The 25,341-nt window shown below is 36.3% G+C and overlaps 1 protein-coding gene across 1 annotated transcript in view; it reads right to left on the bottom strand.

Moving 5' to 3' along the window:
• The window catches only part of SRFBP1 (serum response factor binding protein 1), a 62,916-nt gene that overhangs the window by 34,051 nt on the left and 3,524 nt on the right, over positions 1-25,341 (bottom strand). Inside the window, exons 2-3 of the mRNA XM_045891526.3 lie at positions 17,137-17,225; positions 15,999-16,071 (exon numbers count right to left, since the gene is read on the bottom strand). Coding sequence (XP_045747482.1) covers positions 15,999-16,071; positions 17,137-17,225 — 162 coding nt within the window. The remainder of the gene's footprint in view (positions 1-15,998; positions 16,072-17,136; positions 17,226-25,341) is intronic.

Genomic DNA, 25,341 nt, shown 5'->3' with positions numbered 1-25,341 from the left:
TTTGATTTCTTGCTTGACCCATTGGTTGTTTAATAGCATGTTATTTAGTCTCCATATATTTGCGTTTTTTTCTGGTTTTCTTCTCATAGTTATTTATAGTTTCATACCACTGTAGTTGAAAAAGATGCTTGATATGATTTCATTCTCTTAAATTAATTGGGACCTGTTTTGTGGCCTAACATACAATCTGTCCTGGAGAATGTTCTATGTGCACTTAAGAGGAATGTGAACTGTGCTGTTTTGGGTAGAATGTTCTGATTTATCTATTAAGTCCATCTGCTCTAATATGTCATTCTAGACCAATGTTTCCTTATTAATTTTCTGTCTGGATGATCTATCCATTGATGTAAATGGGGTATTAAAGTCCCCTACTATTATCATATTACTGTCAATTTTTCCATTTGCGTGAGTTAATACTTACTTTATATATTTAGGTGCTCCTATGTTAGGTGCATACATATTTACAAGTATTCTATCTTTTTGTTGGGTTGACCCCTTTACCATTATGTAATACCCTTTTTTCTCTTCTTACAGCTGTTGTTTTAAAGTCTGATATAAATACTGATACTGAATGAAGTCAGTAAAGTTGCAGGATACAAAATCAATATAGGCTTACCTCAGAGATATTGTGGGCTTGGTTCCAGACTACTGAAATAAAATTAATATCTCAATAGAGGGAGTCAAATAAATATTTTAGTTTTCCAGCACATATAAAAGTTATGTTTATACTGTACTGTGATCTACTAGGGGTGCAAGAGGATTATGTCTAAAAAACAATGTACATAGCTTAATTTAGAAAAGTCATTGCTAAAAAATGCTAACCATTATCTAAGCTTTCAGCAAGTTGTAGTCACTGAACACAGATCACCATAACAAATATAATAATGAAAAAATCTGAAATCTTATAAGAATTTCAACATGTGGCATAGAGACATGAAGTGAGAAAATGCTACTAGAAAATGGTGCCAATAGGCTTGCTCAACACAGGTTTACCACAAACCTTCAATTTGTAAAAAATGCAGTTATCTGTGAAATGCAATAAAGAGAAGCACAATAAAACAAGGTATGCCTATATAAAAAATCTGTTGCATTTCTACACATTAATAACAACTATCATCAGAAAAATTAAGAAAACAATTCCATTTGTAATTGCACCAGAAAGAAGAAAATAACTAAGAATAAATTTAACCAAAGAAGTGAAAGACCTTCTCTGAAAACTATGACACTGATGGAAAAAAATGGAAGATGGCACAAAGAAAAGGGAAGTTATAGCATGATCATGGATTGGAAGAATACTGTTAAAATGTCTATACTATCCAAGGCAATCCAAGATTCAGTGTAATCCCTATCCAAATATGGATAGCATGTTTCACAGAACTAGAAAAAATAATTCTAAAATGTGTATGGAACCACAAAAGACCCCAAATAGCCAAAGCAATCTTGAGTAAAAACAAAAAGCAGAAGGTATCACAATCCCAGATTTCAAACAATACTACAAAGCTACAGTAATCAAAATAGTATGGTCTTGGCACAAAAATCGATACGTACATCAATGGAAAAAGAATAGAGCCCAGAAATAAACCCATGCTTGTATGGTCAATTAATCTACAACAAAGGAGGTAAGAACGTACAATGGGCAAGAGAATCTCTTCCATAAATGATATTGGGAAAACTGGACAGCTACATGCAAAAGAATGAAAGTGGACCACTTCCCTACACCATAACAAAACCAAAACTCAAAATGCATTTAAGCCCTAAATGTAAGACCTAAAACCCTAAGACTCTTAGAATAAAATATGTGGGCAGTAAGCTCTTTGACACTGGTCTTAGCAGTATTTTTTTGGATCTGCCTACAGGCAAGAAAAACAAAAGCAAAAATAAAGAAATGGGACTATAGTAAACTAAAAAGCTTTTGCTCAGCAAGGGAAATCATTAATAAAACAAAATGGCAACCTACAAATGGGAGAAGATACTCACAAATGATATATCTGATATCCAAAATATATAAAGAACTCCTAAAACTCAGTATAAAAAAAAATACGATTAAAGAACAGGCAGAAGACCTGAACAGACATTTATTCCAAAGATGACATACAGATGGCCAATAGGTACATAAAAAGATGCTCAAAATCATTAACCGTCGGGGCGCCTGGGTGGCTCAGTTGGTTAAGCGACTGCCTTCGGCTCAGGTCATGATCCTGGAGTCCCTGGATCGAGTCCCGCATCGGGCTCCCTGCTCAGCAGGGGGTCTGCTTCTCCCTCTGACCCTCCCCCCTCTCATGTGCTTTCTCTCATTCTCTCTCTCAAATAAATAAATAAAATCTTTAAAAAAAAAAAAATCATTAACCGTCAGGGAAATGACAATCAAACCACCATGAGATATTACCCAATACTTGTCAGACTGGTTATTATTAAAATAACAAAAAATAAGGAGTGTTGATAAGGATGTGGAAAAAAGGGAACCCTCGTGCACTCTTGGTGAAAACATAAACTGGTGCAGCCACTGTGAAAAATAGTATGAATGTTCCTCAAAAAATTAAAAATAGACATACCATATGATCCAGCAATTCCACTTCTAGCTATTTATGCTCAAAAAATGAAAACACTAATTTGAAAAGTCACATGCACCCTATGTTCATCACAGCATTATTTACAATAACCAAGACCAAACAACCTAGGTGTCCATTGACAGATGAATGGATAAAGGAGATGTGGTGTACACACACCCACACACAAGTGTGTGTGTGTGCCCATGCACAATATTACTCAGCCATAAAAAAGAATGAGATACTGCCATGTGTGACAACATGGATGGACCTATAGGGTATTATGCTAAATGAAGTAAGTCAGAGAAAGACAAATACCATATTAACTTCACTTATATGTGGAATCTAAAAAAACAAGTAAATGAACAAACAAAACAGAAACAGAATCATAAATACAGAGAATAAGCTGCTAATTGCTAGAGGGAAGGAGGGTAGTGGAAGGATGAGTAAAATCAGTGAGGGACACTAAGAGGTATAAATTTCCAGTTCATACAATAAAGAAGTCACAGGGAAGAAAAGTTTAACATAGGAAATATAGCCAAAAAACTCGTCATAATTTTGTATGATGAGAGATGGTAACTAGATTTACCATGGTGATTATGTCATAAGGTGTACAAATGTTGAATCTCTCTGTTGTATACCTGAAACTAATATAATGCACATCAACTATACTTCAATTACAAAAATAAAAGAAACCAAAAAGAGTAGTTTTTTTTTTTTTTTTTTTTTAATTTGACAGAGAGATAGAGAGCACAAGTAGGCAGAGTGGCAGACAGAGCGAGAGGGAGAAGCAGGCTCTCTGCTGAGCAGGGAGCCGTACGTGGGGCTCGATCCCAGGACCTCAGGATCATGACCTGAGCCGAAGGCAGCCGCTTAACCGACTGAGCCACCCAGGCGCCCCAAGAGTAGAGTTTAATTTTCAAAATAATCCTCCCAATAACACAAAGGAAGATACAATGCAAAAGACTGTTAAAAATTCATTAGCTAAGTACTTAAATATTTGAAGACGAAGTAAGCAGGGCAACTTCTGTTTAGTACTGTACTTCTCAATGGTGGGAACAATAAAAAGAAACAAATTAACGTGGGACTTTTCTGAAATTTCACATACCTCCCATCCATTATGATCTATGTCCACAGGCATGAATCTTCATGCATTTACCCCGATTCCCCCAACAAAACCACTGTTTTAGAGGTTTGTGAAAGCTATGACAATGATTCACTCTAGTTTTCTAAGAGTTATACATGAAGTGGTGGTGATTGCTGCTTAATCAGATAGAGCTAGAGGATCATAAAAACAGGAATCCATATTTACATGCAGGAAATATAATGCTGCCTGTAGTCTGCAGACAGAAATAGGGATGAAAGAGAAAGCTGCTCAGTATGAGAGACGCCAAGTGACAAAAAAGCTTTTAATACCCATGAGGAATTAGACCAGGTGTTCGAGACAACAGGAAGTTAATTTAGGTTCTTGAGCAAGAGAGTGATACAATAAAGCAAGTAGTTTTACTACTAGGAAATTTTACTAGTGTCAGGTTTTTGCTGGCAGCCAGTTAGAGAATTACTAAATGTCTACAAATAGTACTGTCTCACTTCAGTACCAAGTTGACTTTCATGTTTAAAATTACATCTTCATATTCTAAAAACTAAGCTGTGTACATCTTTCCACTATAAATTATTTTCATCAAAGCATATACTGATGAAAATAATTACTGATATGAAAATGATTACAATCTCAGTGGGCAAACACTGAAAACAACTTGCATAATTCAGTATTTCTAAGTTTGCATTTCACCTCACAGGAAATTTCAAGTAATTTAGCCAAATGAAGCTCCAAAACCATCGTGTCATTATATAGCCCTATCTCACAGTAGAAATACCTTTCAGAAAATAAGACAAAACTACTTGCTTAACCCAACTGATTAAACTGGATTACATTTTTTCATGCCAAAAAAAAACAAAAAACAAAAAACTACAGTAGCCCTGGCACATAAAATTATTCACTTCTATGATGTCTAAAGAGGTAGCAGAGATAAGGTCCAGCATTTACCTCAACCTGAAGATTCTAAGAGCCCTTTTGCATTCTAGTAAGTCAGAGACAGATTTCTTCATTCTAGAGACTCCCTTCTAAAAAAGTGGCTGGCCTTGGGGAGAAAAGTTTACCGTATCTGACGTAGAATCTAAACATTTGTTTAAAAGAACATATTGTGGCCAATTTATAAGAAGTAAATGAAATGCTTAAAACCACTTAATTTTTATGTTTTTTCAGGATAACACGTTGAGAACAAAAATAATTAGTGGAGGTGACAGGTATAGAGGTATTACGTTTATTACTGAGTATATCAAATAAAAAGAGGACAAAATTACAGCTCGGTCTGAACCTACTATATTTGCATTTTTATTCCTAAAATATTTCATCTACATGTATTTGCTAGTTTTCCCTGCTCAACCACAACCAGAAACAAAACCTCAAACTTAATGGACAATTACCTAAGCCTATAGCACATTTTTCCCCTCACAATGAATCAACTGGGAATTCATCAAAAAGCCTTAGGGAAATTACACTATGTGACTGAGCCAGTTTTTTCCTATAATTTTGGAATTATGACTAAGATATAGAGAGGTGCTAACAGAAATACAGGAATGTGCTGAGAGTGGTCTTTAACTAAAAAAAATAAAGGAAAATCTTCCAAAGTCCCAAGGAAGTCAAAATGTTTGTTATTCCTTCGAAGTATTTTCTCTAGAATCTTCAAGTTTCTGTAATCTTTTTTAAGGGCATATGATAATAAAACCCATATTCGTTTCTTGATAATACCTCCATGTGTTAACAGTTTAAAAAGCCTATATCAATTAATATTAGAATCATATTACATTCAAATGTGTTTAAAATATAATACCAAATTTGGCAAGAAATGAAAAAATTTTAAAACCTAATCACTGCTACTAATTCATGGTCCCAAGACAACTGTTTTGGTATTTAGTTTCCAAATAATATTTCTAAATGCTAAAATCACATACAAAATCTATATATAATAACGCACTCTATCTTTTAGAAAAGCCCAACTATTCTAATTACTTCAAATTATGAACAGATCCTATTTTTTTCCCAAGAAGCAATGATGATATATTATTTCATCATTGTTTTCGCTTTTCTATTAATAGTGATCATTAAAATTATAATGCAAAAGCACATTTCTTTATAATACCTATTCTTGATAAAATTATACATTTAATACTTAAAGGGGTTAAGGTTAGTAAAGAACATGGACCACTGATTCAGACAGATTTGCACTAAATTCTGGTTTTATCTATCAAGGGTGTGTGACTTTAAGCAATTATCCCCGAAGCCCCCAGTTTCCACGTCAGTAAAGCGGAGCTAATGAGGAACCTTGGAGAGCTCCCACGCAGATTAGGACAGATACGTGCAGGCTGCAGCAAAGCGCCTGGCACAGAGGAGGCGCTCAACAACCACTAAGATTATTATTACGTTGTTTATGAGCAGCAGTGTTCTTACATCCGAGGTTGAACTTCCTTGTGCTAGAAATAATATGTAAGTCTGGGATGTGAAGTGGCTGCATTGTATCCTGCTATCTAACTGGAATACAATTAAAGAATAATAAGGAAATACTCAATTTGGTAATAACATTAATATTTTTTATTAAACTGGTCACCGTTCCCAGGAAACCTTCCTTGATTACTAGCTAAAAGCAATCTCTTGCTCTTTAAAATTTTCAAAGCACCTATCATAACTTACCCTGTTTTTAAAACTGTGTGTACCAGCTTCTTTCTCTGATAGTGTCAGATTTTTACAGAGCAGGAACAACGAATCTTATGGCACACGACACAGGTTTAATAAACGTGCATGAAAAAATTAAGTCAGTAATTGCTTCCTATCTAGTTATCTTGCCTCTAATCTCTTTTCCCTCTAAATCAATCTTCCACAGTCCTTCAGATTTATCTTGCCAGAAAACAAATATGATTACTCAAAAACCTTTGACCATCCACATTTTCTAAAAGGCTTCCAACTCTAATTTCATTTACCATTTTGGTCACTATCGTCAACTATCTGTGATTCCATTCATACCATATTCCATCCAGGACATGAATTCACTGAGGAAATACTTGCTCAATGTCTGCTTTTTGCCAATTAGTGCACTACCACTGGGTAATATCCTATTCTCAAAAAAGGTGACATATAAAGAAATAATCACAGTTCAATGTGCTAAATACTATATAAGAAAAAGAGAACTGAGCACTCCTTCCCAATCACACCATGTACTTTCAGACCTGTATGCTTTGTTCTTGGTGTGCTCTTTACGGAGACTGCCTTTTCCAAAGCAGAATCATATCTATTCTTAGAGCTGCAACTCAGTATCCCCCATTCACTAAGGTCTTCCCTAAGTCCTGTAAGTAATTAAATTAACTGATCCCTTTCTGGGTTTCTACCACTCTGTGGTTATAATACTGGTAGAGTACGTATCCTAAACAGATTCATATGCTTCTTGCTTGTTTCCCACAGAACAGTATGTTCCCTGACAGGAGAAATCTATTCATCTATACATATAGCAGTAGGTTCTAAATTAAAATGTATTTAACTAACCTGAGCATATAATAAAGAATTTATAATAGCTGTTCTGGAAATGTTTAATATTTTTTTTTCATTTGTACCTTTTGCTTTTCTTTTCTGGTTGAAAAGTTAATGGATTTTAAGAAGAAAAATGATCACTGATAAACTGGGATGCTATCTTAGATTGTGATGAACAGAAGAATAATTTTTATTGGTTAACTAAACCAAAACCCACAAGTTCTATTTTAATATACTGAGTCTTAACAGAAATCGGCAAGATTTGTTATCACAAAATATCAATTCTTTGAGTAGCCTAAACACTAATACTAGTTATTCCAAAACACAGGAAAGAACAGAAACCATACACTGTTTCCATCACAATAGGAATCTAACAATGTAGGACATGTGTTCAAGTTAATGAGTGTAAATGTTTCAGTGTAATTTGTCTCCATTTAACCAAAATTCAGGTGACATCCAATTAAATAAAAAACAAAATCCTATTTTGCAAGACCAGTTATTTACTGTTGTTATTGCTGCTCTTCCCTAGGGCCTGTTCTCTCCCATTGTGGATTTCCAACAAAGTATGTTGTAATATTTGCCTCTTTTCTCAAACACCACATTATTACTGGAATTATGATAATGGTATTGGTTGTCCAAATTTTTAAAATTAGTAGTTGAAAAGGGCTTTGGGTACTTTCACAGTTAGTAGGAATGTTCTGCCAAGGTTTAAGGTCAACTTTCCAGAATTACAAAACTTAAAAAATTAAATAAAAACAATACAAAAAGAAATAAAAAATATTTTTTAAAAGGCCATGTGATACTCTTTTACTTCCTACCCCTCGATCCTGTTTACACGCTCACTTCTCTTTGAACTAGGCTGATCTTGACTGAAGCAATTCCAAAGTCAGTTTTTTAAAATTAGTGTGTAATGACTCAGTAAATGCTAATCACATTTTCATCACTTGTGCCAACAGGGACCTCTAACTTATCCTTTGTTTTCATACAGAAACAAGCAGGTTCAAAGCGAGGATGGGTACCACTTTTATCTGCCACAAATGCTCTTACTTAAAAGATAAAAATATTTTAAGGCTACCAGAGACTTGATATAATATCCTGATATCAACACAGCTTAATAATGCAATACTGTTAAGGACTTCAGGAATATGACTTATTCAAAATGCTGGCTTAAAGCCACAGAAATCACATGCCAGGAAGAAAACTGAAATTCCTATGTGATGATCTGTTTCTAAATGCTGTTTCTTGAATGTAAGGAGGGCAGTATATACTGATCTTTTAAAATACCGCTAGGCCTTCCTGTTTATCATTTTAAATGTCACAAGTTGAGTACAGAAGGCTATTAAATCAGGGTATCCTACTCTGCTTTAGAAGCAATAAGAGTTCTGCCTTTAAAAAAAACTAAACTAGAAGGCAAATGGTCTAGGAGCAATGGCAAAGGTGAGTGTGAAATGAAGAGCCTATTCACCTTCGGTTGCTAACATTTAACATTAAAAACAATGACTGGTTTTAGACTCTTCTCAGTCAGTAATGGGTCAGTATTCTACTTATCTATGGAGATGCAGAGCAACCTTGACATTCTAAGTAAGTCCAAGGAAAGTAAAAAAAAAAATAATAATAATAATTGCTTAAAATTCACTCAGTCAGCTAGCTAGGCAACATCCACTATGTACCTGACACATTATTAGGTGCTGGGGACAGAGAACTGAGTAAAACCACCAACTTTCTTAAGAAGGTTTAAGTAGGAATGGCATGAAAGGAGACCGCTATATGATAGCAGAAATCGATACAAGGTCAGGGCTACAGAGGAGGTGGAGAAACAAGTCTGGGGTCAGAGTGGTGCTATGAGTTTCTGAAAGCAAGTAAACCTAAGATGTAGGTGTGAAAGTAAAGCGTGAGTCTTTGTTCAGGTGATAGACATATATAAAAAGCCTGATCAATAGCAAGGAGGCAGGAAATAGACTGATATGTCTGGGGTTCAGTATAGTTGGCACAGAAAGTACGGGGTCGACGGAAGAGAGAGGAGGAGAGGAGCCAGAGTACAGATCATACAGGGCCTTGTGTGCTATGCCAGAGAGACTCCTGATCAGATCCATGTTAGAAAGAATAAGCCCCTAAGCTGGAAGTGGCTACATAATTAGAAGAGAGAATTAATAGATCTGGCAGAGAACAAGATTTGGGAGTAGCAGGTAGCTAAGGAAGAAGGGAATGCAAAGGGATTCCTAGATTTCTGGCTTAGGAAACTAGATGAATAGTGTCAAAACCAAAATCAGGAAGAGAAGAAAAGAACATCTGAAAAAGAGTCGTGATGAGTTACAAAATGTTAGGGCCAATACTCAGACACTGGTATCTTTCGGAGTATCTGCCCATTCACTGTCTCTTCTCTATCGTACAATACGCCCAGCGCCCCAGGTGGTAGACCGCTGATGGACATTATCCCAGAACAGGCTGAGGACTTCAGCCAGCATAGGTTCTTCCCTTGAACAGAAGGTGTGAGGATTCTGGAGTTGAGGCCGCCACTGTAAGGTGGCCCTGGACACATCTACGGAGTGAAAGCTCTCTGGAGAGTTGGAGAGAAAGAGAGGGACAAAAGGCGATGGGGTGGAAACTGAGGAAAAGTAGAGACAGGCATAAATTGAAGGGAAAAGGGGCAAGAAGGAGACACATACATGAACCAGCTAAGTTTCTGAGAGCTCTCTAGATCCCGACTACAGTCCCCAGCAAGGTTAAACTGAGTTCTTGCCCTTAGGCTTCTTAAGAAACCCCACAGTCCTAAGAAAAGGCCTCTGTAGCTTAGCTCAGTGAGTCGTGTCAAATGTTCAGTTTCAGATGCACGTGCAAACACCTAAGTGGAGCTAAACATAAGAGCGCACATCTTACGGGAAAGATTTGCCTCAGACAGAGATTCTCGTGTCCAGAATAGTGATAGTAGTTAAACTTGCAAGCGGCCAGGCTAGAGAGTATAGTGTGAGAAGCTAAAGAAAGAAATGAAGGGGGGAACACCAGCGTAGGGGTCAGAGTTCATCCTATTCAAGGATACTGAGGAACAGGCAGGGAGGAGCTAAACTCAGCAGCTGGAAGTGAGAAGGTCGAGATCACAGTGGCTATACTATTAGGAACAAAGAAGCTACTCTAATAAGGAAAAGAAGACAGTGAGAGGCAGTTAAAGGAGGATGACGGGTATTCAGGCACAAACTAAACAAGTTTATCAGCTGAGGAACATCCACACATTAAGGAAGAGTCTGAAGCTATCAGTGAAATAAGGCATAAGCAATAAAAGGGGCAAAAGAAAGGGACATGGCAAATTAAGAGGGACTGGCCCTGAATAGAAGGGGAAAGGAACACCCCCCCAAGACCAGTAAGAACAAACTATCAGTCTAGGGTTAGTTTCTGAAGAAACAAAGACTTACAATAAACCTTAGAGAGTTTCACCATATGTCACTTTTTAAATACCAAAATACAAGGAAGATCATATCAAAAACTATTACCATCATTAAATGTTAGATACTAAAAGGGTACACGTCTAGAAAGGCCTTACTCTACCAAAAATACAAAATAAATAAGTAATTGGCAATTTAGTAAAGTATTTAAGGAGTGTAAGTAGTATTATAATATGTAAAAACGTGTCAACTGTTGCTCTGTAATTAAAAGATAAACACATTAGACACTTTGCCAAGTGTCTGTGTCAAAGGGCATATGACCTTTTATGCCCACCAACAGTGAATAAGACTGCCTGTCCATGTAGTGACGTCCTCTCCAACAAGAGGTATTTTTCAGATTCACCTTAGTCCAAGAACCACTGATTTTTATATTGCTCAGTCTATCCCCTTACCTATTGTATGAGCTATTTATTTAATAGTGTCCACCACAATAGACATTACCAGTAACTACAGTAGAGAAAAGCGAACAGGGAGAGAAAAGAGAAGAGAAAATGTGATGGGACAAGTAGAAATAAAGGAGAAAAATTCAATAGTTACACAGACGGCACCACTCTCCTGGGTGCCTGGATGCCTCCCTCCACTCTTCTGGAGAAGGGCATTACTTGTCTCCCTCCTGGTAAAAATACCATGCTGAGTTTTTACTGGGGATCTTTAAAGATAACCTGAAGGTTTCAAGAAATTATTTATTACTTGATTTCTTGAATGCACTAGAGAAAAGGATCCATTCACTTTCTTTCTTTTTTTTATTTCATTATGTTATGTTAATCACCATACATTATACCATTAGTTTTTGATGTAGTGTTCCACGATTCATTGTTTGCATATAACACCCAGTGCTCCATTCAGTACGTGCCCTCTTTAATACCCATCACCGGGCTAACCAATCCTCCCACCCCCCTACCCTCTAGAACCCTCAGTTTGTCTTTCAGAGTCCATAGTCTCTCATGGTTCATCTCCCCCTCCTATCTCCCCCCCCTTCATTTTTCCCTCCTACTTTTTTTTTTTTTTTTTAACATATAATGTATTATTTGTTTCAGAGGTACAGGTCTGATTCAACAGTCTTACACAATTCACAACGCTCACCATACCCTCCCCAATGTCTATCACTTTCTTTATCAGGAAGAAACTCCAGGAAAAGTAGATGAAGGAGTTTAATGTACTTGTTAATAATATGGTGTTAACTGGTCCTCCTGGTAAACAGACTAATGGTTTTTGTTAGGAGGAAAGTCCTTACTTGAAAAAGGCTTAGGAGGCTGTCCCTTGTAAGGATGCTTACAGTAAACAAACCTAAAAATCTATGGACTTATGAGGCACGCACCTCTGGAGAAAATCACTTAAAGCTATCCAACACTGGAAATGGAGTGGAGAAGTTTCAAAATCTAAATGTTCTTTGCTATGAGGTAGTAACTACACTTCCTCACTTAGAGACCTAATCATTTACTCTGGGCCAGAAAGTGCCTGTCTGATGTAGAAAGGAAGGACATGGGGAATCACCCAGAGTCCCAGATCTCTCTCCTTGCTTCACATGCCTTGACTGCATACCTAAGCTGGACTGTAGGTAAGATCTCTAATATGTGTCTGATTTAATTCTTTAGATTGGCTTACAGGCAAAAGATGAAACTGTCAAAAATATTATCTAAGACTAACTTATTTAATACTATTACTTTAGTACGATAAGTGAACTAAATGTTAATTTGATACAGCTAATTAACACAGTAGCCTTCCAGGAAAAATAAGGCATCTTTTACTCTATGGCATTCATAGGAGAAAACAACCAAAAGTATATGAAATTATAGAGAAATTTCTCAACAAGTTTTTAAAAGCAATTTTTTAAAAGCAAATACAACCAGAAATGTCACAAAATGTTAATATATGAAAATATATGATGATAAACCTATAATCCAGTGGGTATATGCAGCCCAGAACTCTTCTAAACATGTCCTGTGAAATAAGAATTTGCCTATACAGTTGGGGTGAAATTCAAATGACAGGATATAAATATCATCATAATCTACACCATTTTACCTATTTGTGCTCCACTAATGCCAACCACTTAGAAACAGGCTGTGAAGGGGCGTGGGAGCAGGCAATCCTAACAGCTGATGCAAGTTCAAAGGTTGGTTTGAGTAGGAGACCTAAGCACATCAAAAGAAGTGAAGGAGGACACAAAATCAGAAAGTTTTAAAATAGAGAAGTAAGGTAGCAGGCAGAGCAAGGTCTCACAGAATCCACACATTCTCAGTGTACAGGAATACCTAACATACCGAAAAGTAACAGCCTCAACGGTGAACAAGTAAGAAAAAATAGAGAGAGGGGTAACTGAATATATTTTGCTGTGAGGAATTAAAGAATCTGAAAACATGTTGTGCATATTTAGGCCTTTGTCCTCTACAGGACACGTATCATGTTTATTATTATATTCTCTCATCCAATCTCTAGGAGAGTAGAATCTAGATATATTTCAGGAAGTTCTTGTCTTACCGAAGCAACACAATTAAGTAGCTACTTCCATTCACTTCATAATCCATTGGAAAGCCCACCACCTAATAGCTATTTGACCTTGGGCAAGCTGCTTGACTTCTCTAAGACTCAGTTTCATATTCTGTAAGATTGGGACAAGAATGATACCAACTTCATAAGATAGTGAATATAAAACACACAATGTACTACCTGGCACATAGTAAATGCATAGTAAAAGCCAGTCATTATCTTTACTATTTAAGAAGGAATTTCTTGAACATTTTGACTGGCTTCAGTGTATGTCTTAATTTTACCATCTCCTCCTCTAGCTAACTAACAGGAATCTGTAAAAGTTGATTAGCTACTTTAATTTCCAAAGAAAAAAGAACTGTTTCAGAAGACAGTACTTATACTAACATCAAAGTTAAAAGCATGAATACTATTAGAAAAGGCAGCAAAGACTTGGTATTCATACATTATAGTCTATAAAATTAGAACCTATGATTTTATAGTATCATAAAGATCAGGGCATTTTTTTTTCTTGGCCAGAAAACACAAACTCCCATTTCTAAAAATATCTCAGGTTTTCTTCTTGAGGAAATCAGCTTGCAACAAAATACCCTATTATCATAGAAAGCAAGTATAGGACAATATGTCATGAACAAGTCTATAAAAATGTAGTGGTATATGAGCCAAAGAAAAAAATCATCTGGAAAAACAAGTAAGTAGAGGTTTTTCTCCAAATTTATTTGAGACTGTAAGTTTTCTGTTTTGTAACTACTTCTTTGATACTCCCAGATGATGAACACTTCCTTAAGAAATCACAAATGACCTTTCAATTTTAAAAAATCCTCTTTGCATTTGCTTCTTTTAGAAAAGTAGCTTAATTTTGTAAAAGAATCATGAGTGTAAAAATTTCAAATGTAAGAAAAGCGTACCGTCTTTCTAGTACAATTTTTATTCTGGTTTTTACATTTCAATGTAATCCAGTTTTTAAATAGCATTATGAAAGTCAGAGTATCCAATCTAGACCACTACTACCAAAAACTGGAAGAACATATATACTATTAAATTTACAAATGCAAGGAATATATAGGCTATGAATTTTAGCTTTCTATGAGGCAACAATCCCACAGTACTCTTAAATAATCATGGTAAACTAAGAAAACAAACAAGGTCACAACACTGCAATCTTGTAAACCTATAAACTTTAATTATCATTCAGCCTGATTTCCTGTTGCTAAGGATTAAGAATAACAGAAAACAACTCTCACATACAGATCAAATAAGGACTTTTCTTTCTAATTAAATTAAATTTACTATTGAGAGCTACAGAAAGGAAGATTAACAAATATATTTTAATCTCAAACTCTTCATACACTGCATATAGGCTTATTGTATACAAAATATCCTTTCCAGGGTAAAATAAAATCAGCAGTTACCCAGTAGTTCAAAGCATCTGAATAATTTAGGACTGCAAAAATGACTATTCAGAAGAAATTATAGGGAAAAATTTAGGTAAGGAATGTAATTTAGTAAGGACCTTGGTTAAGAGAAAGTGAAAAAGAAAAATTTCCTATCTCAGTGCTACACTCCAAACAAAAATCTCTATAAAGATTTTATTTCTCGGAGGAATTTCATGGGAAAAAAGGTATGAAAAAGCCTACATCATGTGTGATCTATACTGATACAAACAATAATAAGGATTCACATACAGAATATTTTGACTGAATGACTAGATAAAAGGGGGATTAAAACTTTGAGAAAGAAAAGATACAGTGAATGGATTCTGTGAATTCTGCAGACCTGTGAACATAAAACAAATAAATACCCCACAAAAAACATAACTCACACAAAGAATCGTGTCCCACCATGTCATTTCTACTCAGATTAACTGTGATAACTTTGTCCTATAAAACACTTTATCATGGGACGCCTGGGTGGCTCAGTCGGTTGAGCATCTGCCTTCGGCTCAGGTCATGATCCCAGGGTCCTGGGATCGAGTCCCACATCAGGCTCCTTGCTCGGCGGGGAGCCTGCTTCTCCCTCTGCCTGCCTCTTCCCCTGCTTGTGTTCTGTCTCTCTGACAAATAAATAAATAAAATCTTTAAAAAAAAAAAAAAAAAAAAACTTTATCATCCCTTCCAACGGAAAAAATGGTGAGAAGCTTTGATGATCTAACTCAATTGAAATATTGTTAGAGAATTCTCTGGCTCTTTTATCTATCTCAAAACTTGGAAGTTATACCAAAATGTAATAGTTAAACATACATGCAAAATGACCCTGCAATTAAGGTAATTGCTGGTACCAAATGCTGTTTTTAAGTTCTGCAATAAAACAGTCTCCCAGACATTTAATAGTATGTCATTTGGTAAATGAAAGTTTCCACAAAGTAAGAGCAGCGAGAAGACCTAAAAATTATGCTAGTGAAGAGTCTGGCTGAAAGAAACAAAAATATGGATCATCTTGGTCCAGCACTAATTTTATTTCAAGTTACTACAGAGCTGAATAAAACGCTGACACCACCACACAAAAATTTATTGAGCTGGCAATAGGCAGAGCGTGATGTCAGCCACCAATATCACCGTCCGTGTCACCAAACAGCATGGATGCTTCAATTCTCCAACTTAATGTAGACTTTATGTGTGAAGTTAGAGTAAAAATAAAAATCTCAGGCGTAAGGCATTATTAAACATAGATGGGTTTAGCTTGGCATAGCTTCTATGTAAATTATTCTAGGACTTTAACAAATTCAGCAAAAAACATGGAAAAAATGCAAGCTTAAACATATTACAATTTTCTAAATGTGCTACATTCTTCACCAAACAGACCCATAAAATTAAGTCTTAGTGAACTGGCAATAATATTCAAATAACTAACACCACACACACAGCAGGCTGAGAGGAGACACGGAAACACACACACACATACACACACACATACATATACACACACACCCACACAAGGCCTTACCTTCATAGCATGAATTTCTTCAAGCAAGCGTTGTGCCCGTCTCTGGTTTTTTAACAGTGCATCTTCAGCACCCCTGTAAAAAATACATGAAAATATACAGCCAGGAAAAGCATGTATTTTAGACTCCAATCATAATGAAAAGTCTCTTCATTTCTTTTAGAAAAACATAAAGTGTAAATAAAGTGTACTTTTTTTTTTTAAAAAAGTTTTTTAACTTTTTTAAGTTAAAAAAGTCATCATGCACTGCCCAGAACATCCCCACTGCCCAACACAGACACCAATTCCATGAATAAACCCAAGTTTTTGGCACATATGAGCATTATCTGGCATTATATTAATGACTATTACTACTGAGAGACAGCTGGCCACCTAATTCCTTAATGGGAAGGCCGAATAATCAACTGCTTAATGCCACATTGCATTTAATGTAACATAACCTTCATAAGCTACATTTAAAGGTCAGATATAATTTTATTAAATAAAATTTTGTTCTCTGGAATTAAAGAAATACATAAAGAGAAATACTGATTACATCAGAGAGAAAGGTTATTTATGATAGAACAAGAAATTAATCAGGAACAAAATACATGTGAAGACTAAATATTTATACTGAAAGTGTAAACACTATAACATGCTTACTCAAATACTAGTGATAAGGACATTACAAAATATTATTAAAAAATAGATGGAACATGTTTTGATAAACACTTCCACAAGGTCATGAAGATTTCCAATTATTTAGCAATTCAAGGAATAAACTGATATAAAATCTTCATAATTGATTAAAGTTATTACTAGACTTATTAAACTACACCAACATCTTAAAATAACTTCCAATAACATAAAACACATAAATAACTCCGAATGACTTTCATTCTGAAAAGGCCAGTAAGGAGAGCCCTGAAAAAACAGCAGAATTCATTGTGTATCCTAAGAAAATGTGGCCCAAACCATGTAAGGACATACTGACATAGCACAATGTATCCCACTCAGATCCTCTCTCCATATAAAACAAAGTGTTGTATGAGTAAGATACTTAATTATTCCTCCTGGTACCACCCTCAAATTTTGTAAATATTGAATAAAAACAACTTCTGACATTTTATTAGTCATAGGACCATGACTTCAAGTGACTAACTTTTTTGACTTCAGTCTGCCAACACTCCGGACAAGTTTTCGGATAACCAACACTCGGATTCTCTTCACTTCTTTTCTCATCTTCACAACCTTTGAGGAATAAAATCGAAATTAGAAAGGTTCTCCCTTAATTCGAGAAGAAACATACTTTGAGTCTTAATATTACAGATTAAGTCTAGTCACTTTAACCAAATTTTCAACCATATTCACAGTTCGATGAAATCAAACTTCTTTCATGAACAGTGAAGGAGTAAATCAACATTCTAAAAATGTGTCTGAGGACTTAAGAGAACCAAGCTATGATATTTTAGAAAGTCATAGCATTCTCGGTGATTCGTATTTCAATAGTGCACTTGTATTTTGTGCTTGGAACATAATAAACGGTGAGTTCCCAGAGATCAGAGAGCATCATATTCACCTCTGCACCCTTGCGATTTAAAACAGAGCTTTACCCATAATGGCAGGAATTTAATTTACTGAATGAGTGTTTATATTGCCAAAAGCAAATGTGTGAAAGTGATAATATTTTACTTATTTATACAACAACCCCTGCATTCGTTTCTGGTGATAAATTTCAAGTGTAACTTTAAAAGAAATGTGAAAAACACAAGGGTGCATGCGTACATGCACGCACACTGACAGACGCTTTAAATCATCCCATTAGACAACAGTGCTGAACTCTAAGAACAAAAAAACCAGAAAGACTGGCCAAGAAATGGAAATATTCTAATGATGAAGAACCACATGTTATAAAAGTACTTAGTACAATGGGATGCTGCTATCATTTTGAGTTTATATTTTTGCCTGTCATATATATATTTTATCCTTCCTCCTATAATGTCCTTCTTCCCCTTCTTCACTTTAATAACTATATAAAATTCAGGTCAGATATCTTTCCTGAGAAGTCTTCCAATGACTTCTTCAAATGGAGATAACCCCTCCAACCTTCACGTTCCCACTATACTTTGTAGGCAGCATCTATCTCACTGTACTGTCCCTAACTGCTCACGTGACCATCTTTTTCTATACTCTGGGCACTCCTAGAGGACAGGGGCCTTGTGATCCCTAAGTAATTTTTTCTAGAGTGTTGCTGGACTACCTGGAACATAAAATCCCTCAAAATCTCCTTGCCAAAATAGCAGTATCAACATCATCCTGTTTCTTCGAGGTTCCCGCATTTGGCTATAACACTGTCTCTTACCCTCTGTATATTCCACACCCTTATTCAGTGAAGATAGTGGCAATCAGCTTATAATTTATCTCTGTCCTAACTTATCCCGGCATTCTGGGTGACATAGATGTCTATGTAATATAACCTATCCATTATAATATCCTCACTTATTGATTTCCTTTCTTCATGACCTCTTCAGTCTCAGCACCCATGTCCAAGGTCACACTGTAGTCCTTATAACCATTAACACACTGAGATCACAATGCCTATTTCCTTGTTCAACTCCACCTACCACCACCATCTTTGACTTCACTGAGACCAACAGTTCACTGACCCCTATACTTTCCCTCAAATGATTAGTCCTGTTCTTTTCAATTTTCCTCCTTTTATTCAGTTTATGTACATGATCAACACTTGTCAATATCTTAAACTTTATCCTTCCTGTTAACTATCCCTCTAGTTAATCCTGGATGAAAACATCATCCTGAGTTCTTTTCTTTTCTTTTTTTTCAAAGATTCATTTATTTATTTTAGAGAGGGGGAAAATGCAGAAGGAAATGGGGAGAGAGGATCCTCAAGCAGACTCCACGCGCTGAGCGTGGAGTGAGACAAGGGACTCAATCCCAGGATCCTGAGATCATGACCTGAGCTGAAACCAAGAATTGGCCACCCAACAAACTGAGCCACCCAGGCACCCCTAATCCTGAGTTATCATAGTCCCCCCAAGAGCTGGGAAATACTTGAGACATTCTATCTATATTAAATTCATCATAACTAACATGAAATGGGCTCCTACACTCTTAGCAAGCCTATTATATTTTTTTGGTCAATTCCTTCTACAATGACTATTTTAAAACTTTGCCTGCTTTCTAAAACATCTGACCTTCTTCTTCCTCTTTTCCAATTTTATGGAGAAAATGAACATCAGAGGGGAACCATCATCTTTCTACCACCATGAATGCAAATTTACTTTCTTTTTTTTTTTTTTAAAGATTTTATTTATTTATTTGACAGAGAGAGAGGAGAACAGCGAAAAAGGGAACACACGCAGGGAGAGTGGGAGAGGGAGAAGCAGGCTTCCTGCCGAGCAGGGAGCCCGATGTGGGACTCGATCCCAGGACCCTGGGATCATGACCTGAGCCGAAGGCAGACGCTTAACGACTGAGCCACCCAGGCGCCCACAAATTTACTTTCATCACCTACCGTCCTCTATTAACAAATTCTCCTACACAATATCTGACATTCATCTTCTAGTTGTATTTTGGATCTCATCTTTTCTGCCTTAGAACCCTTACTACAGATTACCCCTTTACTCTAGCATTGTCAATCTCTTACATGGTTGTTTCTATTGATTTTTAATTGTGCTTGATTCATTTTCACTAGACATAAGACAGACAAAACATTCTCACTATGAAGATCACTAGGAGAACCCTCTCTCTACAACTGCCTCAGAGTGAAGCTTTCAGAGAGGCTCAAACTCCCTAACTCCATTCCTGCATACCACATAATCCCAGTTGGATTTCCATTCCTATTAGTCCACTAAAAGCTGTTACAAAAGACACCCATGATTTCTAGAAGTCCCTCAAATCCAACAGAAATTTTTCAACTTCACTTTACTTGCAATCTCAGCAGCATTTGACACTGTTGACCACTTTCTCCTTTTAGGAACACTTATTCATTGCTTTCCGGGACATAATACTCTCCAGGGTTTCCTCTGTCCTCTCTAGTCACTCTACCTTGGTCTTCTTTGAAGACTCATCCACCCCTAACCAGTCGTAAGTTCAAGGGGCAGTCCTAAGCCAACTCTTCTGTTCACAATATACGTTTTAGACCTAAGTGAGCTTACCTGGGTATATTGTAATTTCCCACCTAAATAAGATGACTCAATAATTTCTGCCTTCAGCTAAAATCTCTTTTAGCTCCAGACCTAAATGTGCAATGTCTACTTGATATTTCCTTTTGAGCATGCTTAAAATAATCTACAATGCATACTTGAACTCACGTTCTTCACCCCCAAATGGATTCCTTTTTTGTTTTAAATTTCAGGGAAAAGAACAATCCTTTTGTTCAATTATAAACCTAGGGCTCATTTTAAGTAGCTTTCTTTTCTAAATCCCTCACAGTGAATCTGTTACCAAGTCGTGTTAATTTTATCTCCTAATTATATCCCAAATTTTACCACTTTCCCCCCAATCTTGACCTCCTAGCTCTCTTGGGTGAGTTGGTTTGTCTACACCCATTCTTCCCCCTCTCCAACCAGTTATCCACAACTGAGTCAGAATATTTCTTTTTTAAGATTTTTTTATTCGACATAGAGAGACACACACAGACTGCGCACACACAGCAGAGGGAGAAGGAGAAACAGACTCCCTGCTGAGCAGGGAGCCGAAAGCAGGACTCGATCCCAGTACCCCAGGTTCATAACCTGAGCCAAAAGCAGACGCTTAACCGACTGAACCACCCAGGCACCCTAGGATACATTTTACTCGTAATCTGATTACAATCTGATGTGTCTTCTCAGATTATAAATTCCGTGAAGGTCAAGTGTCTGGTTTTACTCAACATTACATCTTAACACCTAACACAGTGATGGTATAGTGTGAGTTTTGAATAAACATTTGTTAAATAAATGACCTGAAAAGTTGTAATACTCACTTGTTCACTCACTGTTTCAAATGCCTAATATATTAACAAAATGCAGGGTAATCAGGTTTCTTTCCCACTAGATATACCAACCACTTTGGAATTTATTTTGAAGTTAGGTTTAGAAAAAAAAAATTCACACTTGCATAACAAGCCATTTACACTAGATTTTAAGTGAAAAAATTGTTACATTTCTTCTTTTTTAAACTTTTATTTATCTGACGCAGAGAGAGAGTGCGCACAAGCAGGGGGAGCAACAGAGGGAGAGGGAGAAGCAGGATCTCCACTGAGCAGGGAGCCAGACATGGGGCTCGATCCCAGGACCCTGAGAGCATGACCTGAGCCGAAGGCAGATGCTTAACTGACTGAGCCACCCAAGCACCCCAAAATTGTTATATTTCATATGCAGCAAAATGGGAGTTTATGACACATTCTTTGAAGGTCATTTATAAAACAAAATAATAGTGAGTGATAAATTATGCATTAAAATATATTAACAACTGTTTCTAATTGCTGTACCCCACAGGTGCATAAAATGATTATATGCTATTCACTAACTGCTGTTAACCCAACTTAACTAATAAATTGCAGTGAGCAGAGTTGGTCCTCATTTACATTCCAATCATGGGAAAGCTAAACTCTAATTTTAAAATTCCAATTTAAGAAGTACTATGTTTGTCATTACTGCATTAGGGAATTCTAAAAGAAAAGGGAATGCTTTCTGTATGTAGCTTCATGCCAAAACCAAAAAATCCTTTTCTAGCTTATTGACTTTTCCAGTATTTGTGTGCAGGCAGGAGGAAAATTTGATTAAGTTTAATATATTAGAAAAATAAGTACATCATTTTATGTAACAATGGAAATATTATTTTATTTTTCTCACAACTGCCTACCCCAAGCACTTAGCTTTCTTCAAGCACTTTATTTTTGCAAAACTGACAAACAGGTACCAAGAGCCTTTCAGTTAAGATTCAAAATTCATTTGCACTTAGGAATTAGGAAATTGGTTGACAGAAAACCCACAAGTCAACAAACAGGCCTAAAACATTCAATACTGTCAGAAGGCCAATGCACTACTTAAGGGCAATGTGCTTTGGTTTTCCAACCAAAAGCAAATAGAACTACCATTGTTAGAAATGTGAAAAGAGTAGGATACTGTCTGGGAGGGAAAGAGAAGTAGAGGAAAGAGAAAACACAGGCATAATAATGGAATGAAATGCACTGACAAAGAAGAAACGAAATGAAAAAAAGTGAAAGGGAAGAGCTTGAAGAAAGACACTGAAGGACAAATCTGTAGGTCATCATCAGTAAGACCGCCAAACCCACACTGAGGGCTTCCAAGCAGCAAAAGAATGCATTTTGAAGAAAAAGACACACACACACACACACACACAGAGGGACACACAAAGACATGAAGACACAAACACACACAATACACGTGCTAAAGTGAGGGGTCAATGAGAACCTACGCATGCAGATGCCTTCTGTTGACCTGGTAAAATCTCAACCCAGTAATGTAACCTGGATCACCTCTTGGGTGGAGAGTACAAAAAAATGATCATAACTAAGTTAAGTGGAAAGCTAATATACCTGCTTGGGAAAAGACCATGTGGGCATAGGGGGAAGAGTCAAACACAGGAAAGGGAGCCACAAAGCGCAAAAGCTGGCGATATCTAATTCAAGGAGATTCCAAAGAAGTGTTCCTCAGTTCAGAGATGAGAAATCCAGTTTGTACTGGAGTAACTCAATTATGGGGACAAATGTATCATAGACCAACAATGAACTGAACAACTAAAACCCCTTTCTATGGTTTTACATTCCAAGTAGCCAATGTCGATCAGTAGATAATAAAAGAATGTTTTACAATGTAAGCATTACTGTCTTACATTAGATATATTTAATAAACTAGCTTCCTCATTTTTATAGTCTCTTCTAAGCTATCGTTAATGTGAATTTGCTTTTGAAAGAATGAGCTATACTTTTGGGGTGACAAGGATGGCAAGTTTCTGATCTATAAAGCTGAGAGAAAACTATGGTCCAAAGACAGAAGTAAATACTACTTTGAACTGTCACTTAGTTAACTATCTGAGAGCCAGTCAACTAGACAGCCTCTTTTGGTAATTCACTGACTTGGCCATGCATTTAAATTAACTTCTAACAGAAACCCACGGGTATTAGAAAACAATTTTTCCAAGGCTAATATTGTTCTAAGAGAGCTTAGAGTGCTAAGAAAACTCTGAGTGTACCTATGATTCTTAGCGTACATTAAAACTTCTAGTTACTTATTACTCATCTATCAGATTGTAATACCAAAAAAAAAAAAAAAAAAAGAATACGACAACATTCTGTCCATGAGGCTGTGACAAAATAGGCACTCTTCATATGCTGGTGATAGGAATACAAACTGATATACTCTTTCTGGAGGAAACTCTAGCAGCATCTAACAAAAATCCTACTTCTAGGAATCCATCAAGAAGATACACCTCCAACAATAGGAAAAGGCTATGCACAAGACTGTTCACTGCAGAGTTCCTATAAAATTCTGCATAAGAGATAAAATAATGCATATAAATAAAGCACAAGCAATGTGGTGTTCTAAATCAATGCAGGAGATATGCATGTATTATCATGAGTAAACCCCAAAATTGTGTGGTGAAAAGGGACTTTTAAAGATTTTTTTTTTTTTTTAATTTTTTTATTTGAGAGAGAGAGAATGAGAGAGAGAGAACACATGAGAGGGGATAGGGTCAGAGGACAAAGCAGACTCCCTGCCGAGCAGGGAGCCCCACGCGGGACTCGATCCCGGGACTCCAGGATCATGACCTGAGCCGAAGGCAGTCGCTTAACCAACTGAGCCACCCAGGCGCCCTAAAGATTTTTTTAAAGATTTTATTTATTTATTTGAGAGAGAGAGAGAGAGCATGCACGCATGCAGGAGAGGGCGTACAGAGGGACAAGCAGACTCCCCACTGAGTGTGGAGCCCGGCTTTGGGTTCGATCCCAGGACCCTGAGATCATGACCTGAGCCAAAGGCAGAAGCTTCATGGACTGAGCCACCCAGGTGCCCTGAAAAGTAACTTTTATAATGATACCTGTGGTATAACATGCATTAACACAGTAACACATGCAAATTTAAAAATATACAACATAATACTATGGGCATATATAAGATAATAAATGCTGGTATATGTTACTAAATTACAAAAAGATGTGGATGAGAAAATTACACTGGAAGAGTAAGAATTACTTCTGAGACAGAGAAGAAGGTAGGTGGAATTAAGCATTACAATATGGCAAAATATTGACACTTGCTAAATATAAGTAGTAGATTATACGGACATTTGTTATATCATTTTCCATATGAACTACTTCATAGTTGACAAAATTAATTATGGTATTAATTATTGTCGTATTAATTATAGAGAGGGATTCTAATTTGGTCATTTGGATGACAACTTACTGTTGAATTATATTTTTTTACTTCTGATGAGCAGCAATTTAAAAATTCTAGAATGCTTGGTGATTATCTACAACTTAATCATTACTGAGCATATACTGCCACCTAGCAAAATTTCCCAGAGTAGTTTAACAACCAAACAGAAAACGGTTCTCTTATTACGGATAGACCCTGATTTACTACTTCGGGAAAAAAATATTAAAAAGTACTATGCACTCAATTATGAAATAGGAGCTATATAACTTCAAAAGCACATACAAATACAGTTCTTGACATTCTTATCTTTTACAATATGTGGAGGCAAATCACTTTGTTCTCTGGCGCTTTAGAGTCTACCTTTACTATCTTATAGGAAGTAGAAAGCAACTGTCTAACGGGCTTCTTGGTAATTTGCTATCAGGAATAAAATAATGTCTCTTTCATATAAAGGCCCTTGGCCCTCCTACGGAATTAAAGTACATGATCAGATTGGTTCATTTCCTAGTTCTGAATTTGCATTTCACTGCTGCCTAAAGAAACATGACTGGAGCAAATCCAGCTCTCGTTTCACAAATTCTTTATTCACTAGATGCTAGGGCCGCTGTTGTTTCCAATTTGTGAGTCCTTTCTCTAGTTCTAATGGAGAGGGAGGGGAAAAAAAGGGTACAGTTAGGAGATTTCCCTCCCTCATGTGAACATAAAGTAACTCATGTTGAGCTATCTATACTTTAATCTGCCCAACACTATTTACTCATTATTACCTGTAAACAAGGTACTATGCTTGAGGCTAGGGAAGTTGCTATAAGTCAGTTAAATAGTCTCACTTCGAAGTCCATGTAAAGTACTGGTCAAAATAAAAGATGCAATAAATGATACTAAGGTGAAGTAAAAAGTAATTTTTTTTTGAAGAAAAGTAAAGGTAAAGTTAAAAAGGTAAGATTTTACATACTGACGAA

The sequence above is a fragment of the Mirounga angustirostris genome, unplaced genomic scaffold (assembly GCF_029215605.1).
Source record: "Mirounga angustirostris isolate CCGP_5_RB_7025 unplaced genomic scaffold, mMirAng1.0.hap1 SCAF_7, whole genome shotgun sequence".
NCBI lineage: Eukaryota > Metazoa > Chordata > Mammalia > Carnivora > Phocidae > Mirounga > Mirounga angustirostris.
The sequence above is the reverse complement of the archived record's forward strand: the minus strand, read 5'-3'. Positions and strand labels throughout refer to the sequence as shown.